General features: G+C 39.9%; 2 protein-coding genes across 7 annotated transcripts; one reads left to right on the top strand and one right to left on the bottom strand.

Annotated features, from left to right (window-relative positions):
- The first annotated feature begins 81 nt into the window (after positions 1-81).
- Positions 82-17,764, top strand: LOC103702634 (serine hydroxymethyltransferase 7-like). Of its 6 annotated transcripts, XM_088715037.2 has the most exons (6): positions 82-1,583; positions 8,936-9,341; positions 11,083-11,123; positions 11,204-11,305; positions 11,394-11,754; positions 17,177-17,764. In XM_088715037.2, exons 1-3 carry the CDS (start codon positions 522-524, stop codon positions 11,118-11,120), a joined length of 1,506 nt encoding a protein of 501 aa, XP_088571163.2. In that variant the 5' UTR covers positions 82-521; the 3' UTR covers positions 11,121-11,123; positions 11,204-11,305; positions 11,394-11,754; positions 17,177-17,764. The 6 variants fall into 6 exon arrangements, with proteins under 6 accessions (XP_088571163.2, XP_089784798.1, XP_008783361.2 ...); XM_089928672.1 differs by lacking the exon at positions 17,177-17,764 and having other exon boundaries at positions 11,394-11,845; XM_008785139.6 differs by lacking the exon at positions 11,083-11,123 and having other exon boundaries at positions 112-1,583.
- LOC103700435 (uncharacterized) lies at positions 13,799-15,728 on the bottom strand. The gene is made up of 2 exons (XM_008782378.5): positions 14,630-15,728; positions 13,799-14,549 (listed from the first exon to the last, which is right to left on the bottom strand). The coding sequence occupies exons 1-2, from the start codon at positions 14,984-14,986 to the stop codon at positions 13,941-13,943; spliced, it is 966 nt and encodes a 321-aa protein (XP_008780600.2). The 5' UTR covers positions 14,987-15,728; the 3' UTR covers positions 13,799-13,940.
- Positions 17,765-19,513: the final 1,749 nt, after the last annotated feature.

Genomic DNA, 19,513 nt, shown 5'->3' with positions numbered 1-19,513 from the left:
AATTTTGGAAGAATATACATGTAAAATTTGATATGTAATTTTATTTTTTTTATTTGACAAGGGACAAAAAGAAACGATTAGACACGCTGACTAGGCCTATGGAAATTTTGGCGCTAGTAAATCTGTCTCCATTTGCCGATTTCTCGTCTTGATTCTTCTCCCCCTGATGGATTCCATGGCCTTTGTTTGGCGGCAGTCCTGTGCGCCTCTGACCCACCGCGCATCCATGTACCTACCTCGCTATCCAATCGGACGCTCCAAAACCACTCAAAAACTGCTGCGCTTCTCATAATTTGCAACTAGCTATATTTAATCGTGTTACAAGGCCACGATTCCCGTCCGCATTCACCTTTCTCCCTTTCTCCCTTCGGTCGAACTGGCTCCGCCCTCCCCCACCCCAGCCATCGCCCTCGCCGCCGTTCCCTGCTGCTCCCTCCGCTGCCTTGTCGTCACTGCTGCGCTCCTGCCGCCGCGCCGCTGGTTGTTAAGGTCTCTCCCTCCCTCCCTCCCTGGAGTCCGCTATGGATCTTGGCGGCCGCCCCCAACCCGACCTCTCCCTCGGCCTCCACGCCGGCGCCTCACCCCGCCCCCCGATCGCCGACGACTCCATCTCCCTCCACACCGACCCCACCCTCCGCGACCCCCCTCGCTCTTCCGCCCCCCTCCACCTCTTCGACCATCAATCCGAGTCCCGCCGCGCCCCCGACGACGACTCCGACGCCACCCCGCAGGAGAACCACGACGACGACGAGGAGGAGATCAGCATCCTCGGATACACCATGTCCGTTAAGAAGCGCCGGCGAAGAGGCGACTCGTCCTCCTCCTCCTGCTCCTCTACCCACCCCTCCAAGCGACCCGCCGTCGAGCCGCCGCCGTCCCCTCCTCCGCCGGACCTAGAGTGCCGGCGGGTCGCCGTCCGGTCTTGGGGCAATCTCCCCCTCTCCCTCGCGGATCCCGACGTGTTCGAGATCATGGAGCAGGAGAAGCAGCGGCAGGTGAGGGGGATCGAGCTCGTCGCCTCCGAGAATTTCGTCTGCCGCGCCGTGCTCGACGCCCTCGGCAGCCACCTCACCAACAAGTACTCCGAGGGCTTGCCCGGCGCCCGCTACTACCGCGGCAACCAGTTCATTGACGAGATCGAGCGGCTGTGCTGCGACCGGGCGCTGGCAGCCTTCGGCCTCGATCCTCAGTGCTGGGGAGTGAATGTACAGCCGTACTCTTGTACCTCTGCTAACTTTGCTGTGTATACTGGGCTTTTGCTCCCCAAGGATCGGATAATGGGATTGGATTCGCCGTCCGGCGGGCATGTGAGCCATGGTTATTACACACCGAGTGGGAAGAAGATCTCAGGAGCTTCAATATTCTTTGAGAGCTTGTCGTATAAGGTGAATCCACAAACAGGGTATATTGATTACGATAAGCTGGAGGAGAAGGCAGTGGATTTCCGGCCAAGGATACTGATCTGTGGAGGGAGCTCATACCCGAGAGAGTGGGATTATGCAAGGTTTAGGCAGATTGCAGATAAGTGTGGGGCAGTCTTGATGTGCGACATGGCTCAGATCAGTGGGCTGGTGGCTGCAAAGGTTTGTGTTTTGCTTATATAAATGCCTTTGTTCATAGAGAAGTTCGGTGAATTTGTTGTTTTTTTATGTTGCTGAAACAGCAGTTATTGTTTTCTACTATTGACTAAATTTGCTGATAGCTTTGATGTTGCAGCATTTGCTTTGCATGACTAGTTTGAAAAATTAAAATTTATCATGTGAAACTCTAATTTTAATTTAGGGTTAGGCTTCTGTATACTTATCATTACTTGATATGTGCACATCGATGATAATCAATTACTTGTGCTTTCCCGTCTACAATTTTGTGGAAGGTTTACATAGCTTTTTCATTTTCCCTTGTATTTTTAACCTTTTATAATTCACAAGATCACTCTCTCATTGCATGAGCTCAAACAGCAAGTGATAATGTCAGTCTACGAACATGCCAACCAATGATCTTGGTCTGATGTCATTTCCTTTTCTTGCCTAAACTGTGAATTTGGTACCAATTCTTAAAGGCCTTGATATCAACTTGATAATCATTTGTCAAAATCCACCTGATCCTTTTATAAGGCCTTCTGGCCTTACTTTGATGGAAGGAGGGTTAGGTGATAGTGATTATAATAGAGGTTTACATATTGTAAATGTTGTAGATTTGTATAGTACAAATTTTGCACTATAAATGTTGCTGAGATGCATGGAATTGATTGGAGGATCATATATGTAGTTATAGGACTATTGGAATCATTTAAATTGAAGTTCATAGATGTTCAAGCATATAGGCTTGACCTGATGAAACCAATTCTCAGTCATGAATCTCTTTGTAAAAAATCTATTTAGGAATAGTTGGTATTTATTCTTGGAAGGTTGAGAGGATAATTATTGGGGCCTCAGTCTAGCTTTTGATTTATCTTCAAAGCAAGGAGTGAGTGAAACTTTAAGTATTTGAGTGCAGCAAGGTAACATTGTAAGATAAAGGTCCATGATAAATGATTCGAGATTGTGCCAGACCAAAAGATTGGTTGACGTGGGATGTCTTTAACCAGAAATCCTGCCAGCTCCTTTCAGTTGGAGTTTTCTGGTTATCCATTACCAATGAACACTGAGGGCATGATATGGAACAAGAACGGGAGTGTGTACCATGAGATATGTGCTAGGTTCTTAATAGTTGGAATGTCTTTGTCAAGAACATAAGATGTTCGTAATGTCTTGTTAGAATTACAAAATGGCACCAATTGAGCATATTGGGAATTGTTTGGCAAGGGCAAAAAATCAAAATCAGAAACTTTGGAGCTTGAGTAGCAAAATTGAAGTCAGGTATAAGAAACATGAGATGAGCCTCAAATTACCATCTGCTAAATATATAAGAATATTTAAAGTATGTTTTCAATGTTCCTTAAATTGCTTGCAAAAGACAACATCTCACTTTCACTATCAAGGGCCAGATCAATATCTTGGAAAAAAAACTCATTTTTGAGTTTCAAGATTGGCGAGAACTAGTCAGGCTAGCATGATGCACTCATGTGATAAAGCTTTGTAATGGAAATGAGCAAATAAATTTATGGTGGTAGTGCTTGTTTCTTGAAGGTATATGTCCGTTATTCCCTTTTGTTTTAAAAGAAGCTGATAAAAGTCTTTTTCCAATAATTCCGGATAAATCTTCTATTCTTCATTCTTCATGAAATTATTTGTCATTTTCTTCATTTATTTTGCTTCACATCATGGTGCAATCAGTTTTACTGATCATGTATAGGTTGTTTACATGCTTAGCACGTGGAGAGTATAAATGTATATTGATTGCAGTGTGGAACTTCTTGTCATGCTCATGGGTAGTGCTACTCCAAGTGTGCACTTGTAACCTGGGTGCAGGCCCTTTATGCTTGAAACTAAATATATGACTTAATTCATGATCATCCTACCGGCTAATATGATTCTATAATGAGGGCGGTCGTATATCTACTTTTTATGAAAGAAAATGTGTTTGTTATCAAAAGACAGTTTTATAATGTTGAATGACCATAGAATGTTGTCAAAGAAGTCTCCAATAGAGATGTCATGAAATCGTATTAAATGATCATAATCTTTCTTTGTTTAAATGATTAAGAAAATTGGTTTTGAGTTATTCTAACATATTTAGTGGAGTATTAGGCTAGAGGAGAAATTGTTCGTAATGCCCTTTCGTCAAATACAACAATGTTGTATGACTTCTCACCATGTTCACCGCATGCTTCAAAGATGCTCGAGAATCTCCTATCATCAAAATGAGTAATGTTGTCCTTTTATTTATCAAGCTTATTTGGTAAGATCTGGTTGCTACTTAGTATGTGTTGCAAAAAATGACTTCTTTGTAGCAAAAGAAATGAGTGTTGAAGTAACTTTGGTGCTTGTCTTATAGTGGACTTAAATCAGTTGTGGTTGGCTATGATATTGGGACTCGACACTATACCCCAACTTACCCATGTTGTCCGAGTCCAACAGGTGACTAACATCGTTGGATGCAGCTCTTTAAGAAACAGTAAGAGATGGAGAACAAGAGAGAAGGGGTGGTAGAGCTCGTAAAAGAAAACTAGAGTCATAGAGAGAAAAGGGGTTTTATGGCACCTACCTAGGATGAGTTGAGTGGTTGAAGTGCTCCATAAGGCTGATGAGGTTGGTGGTGGGCAGCATCAGATGGGTGGTGGATGACATTGGACAACATCACATGGGTGGTCGATGGAGTCCACGGGAGGAGCTAGTTCCTATATGCACATGTTTCTCCCTCTAGGTCCCACTCTTTGGCTTTTGGACCCCTAAGATCAGTCGTATTCCAACAATGCCTCACCGCCCCTACTTTTCTTTTGGCCCAACTTCCCACTTTACAAATCCTTCAATTCTTTTAATAAATTTCTATGTTTTTAATTTTGAAATAAACAAATTTAACAATAGCTCTCCCACAAGCACCATTATCACCTTCCCTCTACTTTCCAAACTAGCTAGATAATGACATCAACATGACAGTCAAGACATTGGAGTGGAATGTGGTTATAGATTAATCTTGAAGGCAATTAAACTAGGGACCAATCCATAATCTTTAGTGTTTTTGCGGAGTGTCCTTTCTTAAGGTGAATGCATTGCATGAAAACATCAAATTTTTCTAAATAAAAAGAAAAATGGAAAATATCAGATGATCACGTTAGAATTGGAGATTGGAGACTTCTCTCTCCACCACTACATCAACTATATTGCTTTACTAGTTTCCCCACCCTCAAGCAAAGTTACTCTTTCATCCTGTGTGAACTAATAGAAACAATGTGAGGAATAAATTTACTTTTTAATTAATTTTGTTATGATTTTCTTGATCTAAGATGAAATGAACATAAAGATTTCCTAATACTTCGCACCCCCCACCTTCCAGACACAATTTTGGCTCTGCGCTTGACAGAGTTGCTTGCACAAAGATAGTTGTTGGAGATGAAGGCCAAGGTAGAAGTAACATTGAGAGAAAGGGAGATTTTAGGGTTAGACTGTTCTAATTGAGCTGCTACACTTAAACGAAAGAGAAGACTAATTGTTGGGTGGCTTGGATTCCATCAATCAGGATCATTTAAATCATGATAGACAATTTGCACTTGTTGCCTCTGGATTGCTTGTTTACTATTTAGAACCTATTGGCAATTAAGTTCATTTCAGGTCTCTTATTTTGTTGAATATTTAACTCAAGTCCTTCACCTATGCACAAAACAAGTGATAACATGTAAGAATGAAAATAAGTGTGTCTATAATAAAACTACGTATATGGGAAGGTATAAGGTTGTATAAAATATATTATGAACTAAAAGAAAACATGGTCTGGTTCTCATCATCATAATACATTAAAATCCAAGTGTCCACACACTTACACCCAATTTTTGGATCCTTTTAAGCCAGATCCCAATATCCTAAGGCTTCAGGACTAAATGGATCTGACTCTTAGACACGCATTTGCACCTGACATCATATACCCAGACCATGTAACATAGGTGAGTATTCTAGCTTGGTGAAGCCTTTTGCAAGATATCAAACTTCAGTACTTTTCCCTGTTGTATATATTATTCCTTTTCCAATCCCAACATTCTATTTCCTCATAACAAAAGGATGAGGACCAGCTGGTAGAACTATGACAAATTTTGTGTTTCCTATTTGCCTAGCTGGCCCACAAAACTTATTCATATAAATCGAACAAGTCACTCTTTTAAAATCTGGCCTATGCAGCTGTATATGCATTTGCACATGTGGATGGAGTCTAATAACTAAACAAACTGAACTGTATCAGGCAATGTGGTTCCCATCTGTGGTGGGGCCACATAACATGTTATTAGGTGCATAGGTCCTAGATCCTGCATATGTGTCCTAGGCACAATGTTAATGACTGCATATTCTTCTCCTCTCCTCTTCTTCATTTGATAATTTGTAGATTTATTTGTTTCATTAGTCTACTTGTACTTGGGCATAATATGTGGGAGGATATTGTTAGTTTTTATTTTAACAAGCAATTGGACAAGTGCAAGGCATGTTTGAGAAAACATAAATATAAAAGTTTAATTAATATTATATATAAACTCTAAAGAGAATAAGTGGGACTCTGGTAATTTTTTCCTAATATTCTGATCCTTAAATTAGGGAACTAGGTTCAATCTGGGTTTGGATTAGAGAGAAAGAGTATGCCAGAAACTTGCCTTCCTAAAGAGTAGGGATTAGAATCCAACTGCTTTTCCTTTCCTTTTCTTAAGAACCAATATTTCTTGTTTTCTCTCCCTAAGTTAGTCGAATTTAAACAGCTGGAGTTATTTAAATAGGAATTAGAGTTTTAAATGGAAATTAGTTGTGTATTATAGAGAAAGTGGAAGGGCATTCGTGATAAAGAAAATGATCGATGGAATCAACATCGAATATTCTCCAAATTGAAAACTGTTGTTTTGTAATATAGGCTAGACATGTCATTCTGTACAAAATAGGCTCCCAAATAAGTAGGAAAATCTAAATTTTATCTTTTCTTATTGAATGTTTGCATGATTTGTCTTTTTTCTTTTCTATTTTGATGAACCTCATTATTTTTTAATATTTGTGAAACACTATCTCTGGATGCTCTTGCATACCTCATATGTTCCATGCCGTAGCTTGGCACTCACATATTGTGGCTGCTTTTCAAATCTTGACGCAGGTTGTTTCCTTCCTGTGGGTGTTGGGAGTGTACGTAGAAGGCTTGCATAATTTCCATGGGAAGAAATCTCAGTCATTGTTTCATCTCTACCCATCTGCAGTTACCTTCATGTCTAAATTTTACAATTAATATGTAGTGATGATTCCATGACAATCTAGCTAAACCTATCAATTTCATAGGAGCTTATTGAACCTTGGGCCCCTTGACTAGATGATACCCACCAAAAGTGTTCACAAATGGTCTATGCTCTCCCATTGTAATTGGCTTTGTCTGTTTAAACCCTTTTTATCATTCTTCATAAATCTCAATTAATTGTAACATCGAACACCAGTTATAAATGTGGATTGCCACCAAATTCTCCATGAAGAAGGGTCAATATTTTCATGTGGAAAGTCAATGTTAATGCATAAAGGTTTTCTTTCTTTTTTTCTTGGGATCGGCATGGATTGATGGATCTTATCTCGTTGAACTGAGAGTGGTAATTTTTCACCCAGACCCACCAAACCAATTGAAATAGAGGGTTATGATGTGGGCCTTTTTGTAAAAAAATAAATGGTTGGCTATGTGTTTGATCCATTAACCTCACAAGTCACCGTGGGTTGAACAAATCCCGAAAATCCATCCTTAAACCCCTAATATCATGTTTGTTTCATCATGGGCCATCCTTAGCAGAGGACTGATTCAATGATTAGGAAGGCTGTGCAATTAATAGTTAAGGAATGAATAAAATATAATATAGGAAAAGTGGAAGGTGTAATATGTTTAGGATTTGTGATATTTGCTCTCTTGTTTTAATTTCTTCTTTCACTTTCTCACTTTATTTGGATGCCCTACCATCTTTGGCCTTATTTTGTTTTCATTTATTAATAAATACAATCGACGAGTGAAACACTAAATGGTTGGCAGGTCCTTATGGGTCCATATAACAATGTATGGCTAGGGCATGGGTTTATTTTTTAAAACCCGATTATAAATGGGTTAGGTATGGGTTGAGGGTTTTTTGACCTGATCCAACCCAACAAATTGCCACCCCTATGATGAATCAACAAGGATGGATGGCGGGATCAAATGAGTCTATTTAAGAGAAATATATTGTTTGGATTTGTAATGAGTACCAAATGAATAGAAGCATTGAAATTGTGCTCTTTTGAATTTTTTTGAGGTGTGGTCTAACCTCTTTTTTAGCCAAAGTAGATTTACATGGACCTATATTACATCCTCAAGTAAAATGGATGATATTGACACTATTGTTTTTTTCATCGTCATGGAGAAGAGGTGCATGAACCTCTCAAATTGCTCGATCTTTATATATCCTTTTTTCAATTGTTCTTTTGAGCTTAGCATAATTCATTCTTACTTTGCTCTATGATCCTTAATGAGTCACTCTTCTTTTTTTCAAGGGGGGTTGTTTTAAACAGATCTTTGTTTTTGATACTAAGTATGCCGCATAGGTTGGTACCCCTGCGTACTAAGCATACTGTACCTTACCAGTACTTTGGTACAAGGTACTGGAATGTACCAAATGTTGGTATGCCGAATTGACCTCAATACTGGGCGTACTGACACTGTACTAGGATGGTATTGTTATTGAGTCTGGCAACGAGATGGCGGGCCTTGTAACTAACATGTTTTGTGTTTAGTATGGAATGCTAGCCTGATGAGAACATGTTGAGGGTATGAGATAATTACTGATGACAAAGGGAGAACAAGAGGAAAATTTCCATTTTAGATGACACTGAAAGATAATAGACTAAAATTAAACAGCCATTACCTAGATAAATCAACTTTTGAATAGGCCACTTTACATAGAACTATAACTATTAGATATCACTATGATGGAACTCTTATGCAACTAAACGAGGAATTCTTTAGATATTTTTCTTAAAGTATGATTACATTAAATTTCTAAACTTTTGGACTCCTTAGAGATTAAACCAATAACGTGAGTAACAATAAAGTTGCTCAGCCTTTTTCTTCCATCAAATGGGAATGGGATAATGTTCAATTTTGTTTTTTCCTTGTACACAATTGATAGGTTCATCAACTTTTTTTTTCTTGATTAGCAAACTTGTAGTTTTTTTGGCTATTAATGGTTGATGTTTCAATGTTCTTCAAATTTCTATGTTCATTGTCTAAGCAGAAAGTACATAAGATATATTTTTTGGTTGCTGAATATATGTCATTAGTAACGTTTCTTTGGGGTTTTTACATGCAGGAGTGCCGTAGCCCCTTTGACTATTGTGATATTGTTACTTCAACCACTCACAAAAGCCTGCGGGGTCCTAGGGGTGGTATAATTTTTTTCAGGAAAGGAAGAAAAACGAGGAAGCAACGAATTTTTTTTGGCCAAGCAGATGAAAGTGATCAATATGATTTTGAAGATAGGATAAATTTTGCTGTTTTCCCTTCAATGCAAGGAGGACCTCACAATAATCATATTGCAGCATTGGCAATAGCTTTGAAACAAGTAGCGACACCTGAATATAAAGCATACATCCAACAGGTTAAAAAAAATGCTCAAGCATTAGCATCAGCTTTGCTAAGAAGAAAATGCAGATTAGCCACTGGGGGTACAGATAACCATTTGCTACTCTGGGATCTAAGAACTTTTGGGTTGACAGGTATGCAGCATGTATAATTGTTTTTCTTCTTTTATCTGACATCAGTCTCATGAACATGTTGGAATACCTTTTGAAGGACACGTAGGAAAACCGCTGTCAAATAAAAACATGATATTTTGAAATTTTTCAAACGTGAAAAATTTAGTACATGTTTATTTGAATTGTACTTCACCAGTAACTTCCATACATGGTTAAAAGGACTATCCTTTTTCTAAGGACTGCATGCTCTGCTTTATGTATTTTTCTGGGGCGTGGTCAAAGTTGTTTCTCTTATTGTTCTCCCTATGGTCGACCCTGTAGGAGATTGACACATTGCTTGGGTTAAATGGAATGCCGAACAATGGAGAGTTGCTTCTCTTTTATGATCAAATTAGGGATTTTTCTAGTGCCTTCTATTACCTGAAGGAGTGGTTGTTAATCAGTGTTAATCTATTCCATTATCAATCATTTATTTTTTTTTCTTTCATATTTCTTTTGTTGTGCTTTCTAAAATCTAAACAGTGTCAGTGTCTTACTGCAATGTAGCAATGGCATGGTACAGGTTGCATGCCAGCACTTTTGTGCTGTTGTGCCAGTGCCTAACAAGCATGCCAAGCATTGACATGGGATCGCGTGGTACAGTAGGTACCATGTCACTGCCATGAAACCACGTTACTTCATTCCTTGAAATACTATCTGAGTGCAACTTGTGAAGAATTAGAAACTACACAGATATGAGCACATATATTTTCATCTAAATTTGAATCCGAATCTGGTGTAAACTAAAATGCAAATATAAATCTGAAAGACCACTGGTTTTTGGACATGAGTCATGCAGGCAGTATATCTTATCTGAGTTTTTTCCCCTTTTTTTGACAATTTAAACAACAAAAACTTAATGTGGGATTGGAACAGGAAAATCCATGACTATACCCTCTTCCTAAGCTTATCAGATCCTGATTAAACTAATTTTTTCATAATTAACAGAAGTTGCTTGACACTGTATGAAACCTACCACCTGATCAACCAATATGACCAGCTAATTTTGGTCTAAATATTTCAGCTCCTAGGTTAACTGATGTGGCTCTGCAATTGAAATGTTAACTGTTGTTCCTTGGATGCTTAACCTTATGTTCTGAGGATTCATTCAGCAAGCCGATTCTAACCAAAGTAGAACAATCCTTAGGTAGTCATTGCTCTCAAATTTTGACAAACCAATCCAAGGACCTTTTGCCATTTTCTTATTTTGATAGCAAGGTATCTATTTCTGCTCCATCCTTAGCCATGGAACCCTACTGATTAATGCAGTCCCAACACTACTTTTCTCAAAACTACCACTATATTGGTCCCATGTTACACCAAAATCCAGATCTGTATCCAAATACTCGTAGTTTCCAAATTTAAGGTTTGCTCATCCAGACTATATTGTTTAAGGAAAAGATGTATCAAACACTTGATTAGTCTTGACAGAGCTTGAACCTCTGCTGCTTACAAGCCTCAAGCTATGTGTATGCTGAAATTATGCTTCCCAGGAAATAGCACATGCATTTGATCCTGAAATAAATTTTTAATAATCCTCTGCAATTTTCTAAATAACGAACTTCAAACATACTGAGGCAGTTAAGCATTGTACCAAAAATTAGAAAGTCCTTAAATTACATACTGAGCTGTCTGCGTCACATGTGAATGTTATCATAGTCTACTTATCAAGAACATTAGGTTTTTCATATTCTTACTCATTAATTAAGCCGATGTGATGCAGATTTTATCCTCTGTGAAGAGGGTGATCAATTGATTTGATAGGTAGGGCTTGATATTCTAGGTTTATGTGATACAATACTTTTTGTTTATCTGATTTAAAGCTTCCTTTTCATTTTGGACAGGAAAGAACTTTGAGAAGGTCTGTGAGGCTTGCCACATTACTTTGAATAAAACTCCCATATATGGTGATAATGGTGCAATTTCTCCTGGAGGAGTGAGGATAGGTAAGTTATGATACTGACTTTCATATTAATTTATATTTCAATGTGTTGGAAAGCATTTGCAATTTTCTCTTAGTTTTGCTTCCTTCAGGTACTCCTGCTATGACCACAAGAGGTTGTTTAGAGGGAGATTTTGAGGTGATTGCTGAGTTTCTTATTAGGGCTGCGCAGATTGCAAGCACAATTCAGAAGGAACATGGGAAGTTGCAAAAAGATTTTCTTATGGGCCTTCAGAAGAACAACGATGTTATGGAGCTTTGTAATCATGTTGAGACTTTTGCCTTGCAGTTTGCTATGCCAGGATTTGACACATGAGTATTTCAAAAACATTCTTGGAGTCCATACTGGAATTCCTCGACATTTTCTCTCCATATGTGATTCTTCTGCATCGCAATGTCAACATTTATGCATTTGACCAAAAAAGTCAAAGCTTGAAGCAGTCATTGGAAATGGTAATGGGATGATGCCCATGTTACCTTACCCTTTTAACTTATATCCCTTTTTTCAATTATCAATACAAAATTTTTCATTATTGTTTTCACAGATTTAGTTCTATAGACTTGTTCTAACTGAAATTTTTCTGACTTACATTTTGCTACAATTTCTTTTCCTTCTCTACCTTTCAAGCACATATTAAATTGTAAGAATGTTGCTGTACACATGATGCTAGTCAACATATTTCATTGTAATTACAATCAATTTACCTTACAGTAAATATACAGCAGTTTGCCCTCACATGAGAATTAGCCAAAGTTTTCAGGTTTATGTATTGCCAATACTCTGCAAGATAGTTGAGATGCTATCATCATGCCCATGCCCTACTTTTACAGAAACTTATCTAAAAATTTATGGCATTAGTCATGATCTTGAGATTCTTGAATTTGAAATTGTTCTGTTTATCATGTTATTCTATGCTTACATGCAAGAAACTGAATTTCAGCCAATCTTATTGTCAATAGTAATGTAATGTATCTGCTTCAGACTTTCAATTAGAGGGCAGGCCTTGGGCGCAATGGTAAAGTTGCTCTATCACGATTTGAGTGTCATTGGTCTGAAATGTGAAAACAATTTCTAAGCTTGTGGGGATAAGGCTGTATACTTTCGACCCTCTAAAGACCTAGCAGTGGTGGGAGTCTTATGCACCGAGATGCCTTTTTTTGTTTCATATTTTGTTCATTGATGGATGCATCATCTCTTGAAACAGGTCCTTGAAATTTAATTACTTCTTGTGGTTACTATATTTGAAGATTAAATGTTAAATATCTATACCATTATATGGTTTTGTTCGAGGAGAATCGTTCCTTTCCCTTATGGTGGACAAAGTTTGCATTTTCAAAATAGCAGCCGTTAGAGCCTCTTAGTGATGCAATTACGGGTTTATAACTTTACGAGGTATGCAATTGTAATTTCTGCATAGTTTCTTGTATATATCTTATAGAACAAGTCTTTTATCAAAGAATATCTTTCTAGTGTTACAGTCACTCTCGTTCAGTTGTTTCCTAGGATAATTCAATGGTGTTTTGGAATAACAATATGCTGACAGTGGATATTTTATTTTATTTTTATTGTAGAAGATATCAGTAGATAATAGGCTATATAATGGAAGTATGTCTTCCGGATGCCCTTAAACTTCCAACTCTGGTGAGGGTGGGATCAGTTATAGCTTCCTCCAGGGTTTTTAATTTGAAGAATATGCTGTTAGTCCAAAGCAAAAAGTTTTTCACTCTCGTCCTCTTATGGTTTTCCGTTGCTATAAGATGAATCTTTTTTATTTCTGTGTTTATGCACTCTCTGAATATCGAATGATTTAAATTTAATATATTTGAGTTCAAATATGTTCTGCGATGAAGATTGAAGAGGACACGATTTTAGATCGAGTGGTGCTGGGAAGCTTTTTTCCTTTTCAGCTGGCATGGTCGCTCTCTCTCTCTCTCTCTCTCTCTCTCTCTCTCTCTCTCTCTCTCGTTTCTATACAGCATCAGGCTTCCAGAAAGCTTTTTATCATTTTCACCATCGGTTCTGAAGCAGACAAAAAGCTTCCACGGGTACAGTGCCTTCTCATCTTTTTTTTTCCTTTCATTTTTTTAAATTTAATTTTCAAGGAACAAGGAATCTCCAGCTCGCCTTTCTTTTATTCTTGCTCTAGTGAAATCATTAATGATGGCAAGTAAGAAAGAAGGCGATCATTAAAAGCAATGAAAGAGAAGGCAAAGAAAGGAAAGAGAAGAAGAAAAAGTTACTTTCTTGTGTTCTTTTTTCGTTTTGTTAAACTCTTTCTTGTCTTCTTTAACATCTCAGGATTCCCATGTTTCCGCAGTAGAGTCCAGCTTTGTCTTGTCGGAAAACAAACAAAATCCTACTTTCCTTGTATCCAAGTTTCTTTCTCACAATAGAGTCCATTTCTTCGTGGCAAGTTACTTTCATAGCACCTCAACCTGTTTGTAAGAGACATTTATCTACTGCATATATAGTTTTTCTGAAGGTCTCGAAGAAATCTAAAAGCTAAAACAGTAATTTCAATAAAACTGGAAAACAAAATAAAGCACATGTAGAACAATCAAAATCCTTTTCTTCCTTCCTCCTTCCTTGCCATTAAGCTCTCTCTCTCTCTCTCTCTCTCTCTCTCTCTCTCTCCAGCCTACCTGTGACTACACAGGTCCAAGAGCTTCTTCCTGCCTTCTACAATCTCATCAAAGAAATCATCCAACTGCCCTACCAGACTCTCAGTTCCAGACCTCAACATCCCAAACCAGCCCTTCAAGCCCTCAACCCTCTCTCTCAGACCTCCCGCAACCCCCTCAGAATCACAACCCATCCCCCCTCCCTTCTCCAGCTCTTCCCTTAGCTCCTCTGTCGCTGCCCTCGCCCTCTGGAACTCATACATCAGAATTCCCGGCCGGCCATTCATCCCTTCCATCTCCCTCACCACCCTCTGCTGCAGCCTTGCCATCGACACCATGTATCCTGAGCCGAAGAAGAGCGAGCTCTCGATGATGGCATGGTGGCAGCTCAGTTTCGGCCAGCAGGAGACCGATCCCGTTAGCAAGATGACCAGCAGGAACGAGCTGGCATTCCTTAACGCATTCAGTACTCCCCTGAAACCATTGAAGCCATTAATTTTGGACTCCATGGGCCCCCTGTCGTCAAATCGGAGCGATAGCGGCTCCACCCTGGTCTCCACCAATACCCTGTTCTCCTCCTCCAAGCCCATGGCTTCTCTCCGGCACACCGAGATCGCCCTCATGACCTAGAAAGGAAGCATCTTGGAACGTTTAGCTACCTGTATACAGAATTGGATCGAAAGAAAGGAAGGAGTTGATAGGAGACCTGACGAGTGAGATGGGGAGTGGGATTGCGGCGCCACTCATCGAGCGAGGAGACCATGTCGGCACCGGCGGAGCAGTAATTCTCGATGCCGGAGATGCCGAGCTTGATCACATGGCAGGCGTCCCACAGGCGGGAGCTCTCGTCCATATACTCGTCGAGCCATTTCTCTCCGACGGGCAGGTGGAGCTTCTGGACGAGGTGGGTGAGGTGGGAGTGGAGGGAGCGCAGGAGAGTCGCGGCATGCTGCAGGAATTGGAGGGACATGAAGGCGTTCGACGAAAAGGAGCGGTCGAGGTCGTCAAGGCCATGGGTCAGGTAGGAGTAGAAGTTACCGGCAGTGGTACAAGAAGGCTTCATCGGGAGAAAAAGAGAGAGAGAGAGAGAGAGAGAGCAGTGGTGTTATTGGGTCTGGAGGTTTGGTTGATGGATGGGAGTGAATTGAGGACCGGGAGGAGGAGGAGGAGGAAGAGGAGGGGATTTAAGGAGGTGGAACCGCTCGATAGCTCAGCTTCCCAAGTTTGAAAGGGATGGATTGAGAGCAATGATGGGTGTCTCCTGTGGAGGGGAAGGGATGATTGGGAATCTGCCATTTCGCATTGTTTAGTGCCAGAAAGAAGAGAAGTCATGGAATTTGGAAAACCCACCTCATGAATCCTATTCATTACTCTCTCTCTCTCTCTCTCTCTCTCTCTCTCTCTCTCTTTCTCTCTCTTAGAGGAGAGCAGGGAGTGGTTCCGCCTTCTTGCTGTATTTCTTGCTTTGAGGTAGGTTGTCGCCTTTTTAATTGTTCTAGGTGCTGCATCTTTGTATGGAGTGGGCTGGACTGAGGGAGGGAAGGGCAATCTAAGTTGACTGACTTGATTGGATTTCTCCTTCAAAAGGAGGGAGGGGTGGAAGAGAGGGCCCTTTAGATTTGAGTGCACTCTTTGCTTCTTATTCTCTTCTCATTAGTAGTGGCCTTTTTCTTTCAGCTAGTAACTTTTTGTTGGTATATCACGTACCATTAAGGAAAGGGCTCCAAGTTAATCATGAAGAATAATTTCCATGTACCTACTACTTTAATATAAAAGTTATGGAAAGCATTATTGGCTGTTTAACTGTGGGTGGTGGGCTTCTAGACCGCTTTGTTTAAGTGAAAGACAAATGCTTAGTAGATTAAACAAGTCGAGAGATTTCTCCAACTGCCCAACGCACACTCCGTACGAGTCCCCATGCTTGGGTTTCATCCCTTCCAAGCAATGGAATGATGGATTTCCTTTAGTACCCGTCCATATCTCTCTATCCACTACACAATTAGTCTTTTTATGCTTCTCTTTCTTCCCTGTTTTAGGCTTTCAAGGTGGGGCTTAGTCCCTTTAGCTGCTTCGCATAAGAACAAACTTGCCCAATAGCCTCAGCTTGCCTTTAATTAAAGGATAAATGGAGAGAGGTGTCCGTGGGTTTTTGGAGAATGGGATGCTTGAGAGGATTTTAAGACCATGTTGGTCTTTTAAGATTTCATTGGGGAGTGGCGAACACTCACAGGGCTGAAGCTATCATTCTTCTAATGCACGATGAATATTATTTTATGGTACGGTAACATCCGCCTCTTGGATTAAAAAATTCCAGTGAAATAGTGGTATTATTATAGGGAAGCCTATGGCCTTCTTTGACTGCCATGGTGGCCGTTGATCTCAATGGCCAACATAATTGGCGGACAAAGTCCTTATCAGATACTAATGGTGTGTTAACCATGGCCATTTAAGTGATAGAGCTTACCTGTCACAGAAAATTATGTTGAGTCCATTAGTAAGAAGATGGGCATTAGCCTTCTTAAATGATAGCCCTCTACACCCGGTGAGCTACAGAAGCATCACTGTGCCTACGTATTAAGTGACTAAGGGTGTGGGTCATGTGTGTATGTGAATTTTTTCCTGCACAATTTGATTGTTTAGCAAAGAAATGGAGTGTAGACATGATCCTAGCAAGACTTTTTTGTATTGCTTGTAACCTTCTAAGCCCTACATCGAAATCATTGGAGATATCCATGCTTGTCTCGTTTGCATTGCCTCTTTAGTTTTCAGCATTTTTGGTCTGGTGTTTTTTTTTTTCTTTTTTTAAAATCTATTTTAGGTGCTAAGAATTTGATGGTATTTATCGATTGATGATTACAGTTACAAGTTTGGATGATGCTCTCTCATCGTTCAAACCCCCAGCCCCAACCACCGGTTGCATGCTCGCTTGCACATGTGTGCGTTCTTTCATTCATTTGTGCGTGCGTGCGTGCATGCATGCATGCGTTCATTGACGGCAATAACAACATTATAGCAACCACTATATACAGGACCAACATAGTGGTAATTGTCAAAGTGGGAATTATATGACAGTATATATTGTGAATTAAATATAAAAATTTTGCTCTTGTAAGTTCATATTTCTGTTGCACATGAAACAATGATGTTAACATAATAATAATTTTGTCTTCTTGAAATTTCTTTGTATTTTTGTGATACTTGTATCGAAACCTCCTCTTCGCAATAATGGTTAACAACAGCTTTACTTTTTCAGTCAGGGTTAAGAGCAACTTTTGAAGCAACAATGCCAGAGAAGAGGAGGGAAGGAGACTCAAAACATATCCTGAGTCCCATGCAAAGGAGGAGCTGAATCATGTTGATTGTTTCCAGCCTTCATGTCTTCCAAAAGACGAGGATTGCGCTCAACTCATCATGGTTATCATTACAGTAATTAGTTGGTGCAAAGGGTCATTACTGAATAAGCACTCAATTTAGCAATAATTTTGACATTGAGGGCAAGTGGTGAGGTGTTAATCAGGGTACGAGGATTCCAAGATGGTGCTCTTATTTGCGAACAGTAAAAGTAGGGACACACAAGGCTGCAATGGACTGAATAATGCCCATGGTTGGTTTAAAGTTTCATGGACAAACAATGATGGCTAATGTCTTGTACCTCACTATTAGCTTCATCGCCAGAACTGTCGAGGGTGAAATGGGAAGCTAAGTAGCTTTTGTTTAGGTTAGTAGTTCATGCAATAATGGTCACTGCAAAGTTGGCAACTTTTTTCTTCTTCTTTTTTTTCTTTCAAATATTTATTGTCATATTTCAAAAGAAAAATATTAATCATTAGGTGTTCTTTTTTGGGGGTTTGTGAGAGTCCTCGAATGACCTTCAGCTTTTTGCTGTCTTGTTTTAATGGGCACAGGGCAGCCTAAGCTTCCACAAATTGGGCTTCAACCAGCATATATTGCCGTATCTAAATTAAATAGTGCTTTACATGGTGCTGTAGCCATGCTTGGCCTGATCAAGGCAATCAAAAAAAAAAAAGACAGAAAAAAAGAAAACATGCAGATTGATACATAAGAGTCATATAGAAGGGGAGAAGAATTATTACTATGAACTGTTGTCATCAATAGCTGAATGTCATTTGCTGCGAGGAAAGGGTGATCACACAACTGTAGTAAGATGGATGTATCATACATTACGAGTATGGATATATACAGCTAAAAAAGTCGAAAAATAATAGGTTCCAGAGGACCAGAGCGCACCAGGTATCCCACTCTCCCCTACCCAAAGAGTATTCCCAGAATGGTTGGCCATATAGGCGAAGACTCTTTTGAAGTGAAAGTTGGTAGGCAGTTATGGTACATCTCCTTTGAATAGCAGAAAGACAAATCCTGCAGCATGCTGATCATGGCATGTGCATGCATTGGTGATTCAGTTGAGGGCGCTGACATGATGCCATTATTCTTGAAACATCTAAGCCATCCCCTGTTAGCAGTAGAGGTAACATGATGTCAAATGACTTGGAGACTCAAATGGAGTGATTCATATAGTGTCAATAATAAATTTTGAAGATATGAAATCATTATGCTAGAATCTAGTTCTGCCTTGTCCAAAGCTAGTTTGTTCTAGATCTTGAGCAGGTTGGTAGGTTTGTTCTAAATCTTGTTATTATTAGCAAGATCTAAGGGTTTAGGTGGGGGCTTTTTGTAATTGAATCAGTGTTGTAATATCGATAGAGACCATCCTGATAGTAAAAAAGATTAGTTTAAAGTTTTGGGCTGGAGAACTCTTAAAATTTTGTCCTAGACCCATAAGATGGTAGTAATAATGTGGTGCATCGAATGTTAAACAAAGCTTAGTTAAGTGATTGTAAAGAAGAGCAAAAAATAATATGAACAAAGTTGTAACAACAACTGGTGATTGTGTTTTTTTGCTTCTCGAGAAGTAGCGACAACTTAAATTTGTCTTTGGGAGAAGGAAGAGGAGCAGCGTCACCTGACTTCATTAAGGAAATGAAAGAAAGGTAGAGAACTCTTTGCTAAGGTTGGGAGAGGGGAACAACGTCAGAAGATTAAATAAAACAAAATATTATGGACTCTGTTCTTTTAGTGGATCATTACAAAGGGAATTGAAGCCTTGAAGCAGGTTATTTGGGATGATATCTGTTGGGGGGAATAAGATTTTTTCCCAAATGACATAAATGCCCCTAAGAAGCCGTACAACTTCCGACCCCGGACGGCCGAAGTCGGCGTCCGACTTCGGAACGCCCGACCTCGAGACCTCCGACCCAAGAAAAACCCCGATGTTCGAGGTCTACTCTTGTCAGCCACCTACTACGGCCGTGCGCCTCAGAGGTCTGGCCGAGGACCATACCCTGACATTTATTGCGCATGGTCGCTGTAACCCTCCGGCTTACTCCACAATAAATGCGGATCTCCGGCTTACTCCACAATAAATGCGGATCTCCGGCTTACTCCACCATAAATGCGCATGGCTCCTGTCATCTACGGACTCTCAGCTCTCCACGGCAAATCAGCCCAGCAGAGTCTAGTCAACTATGATAAGTCTCCGATCTCGGCCATACCTCCGACACCAATGCAATAA

This window comes from Phoenix dactylifera, chromosome 2 (assembly GCF_051530095.1).
Source record: "Phoenix dactylifera cultivar Ajwa chromosome 2, Ajwa_hap1_PhDact_Kaust_v1.1, whole genome shotgun sequence".
NCBI lineage: Eukaryota > Viridiplantae > Streptophyta > Magnoliopsida > Arecales > Arecaceae > Phoenix > Phoenix dactylifera.
The sequence above is the reverse complement of the archived record's forward strand: the minus strand, read 5'-3'. Positions and strand labels throughout refer to the sequence as shown.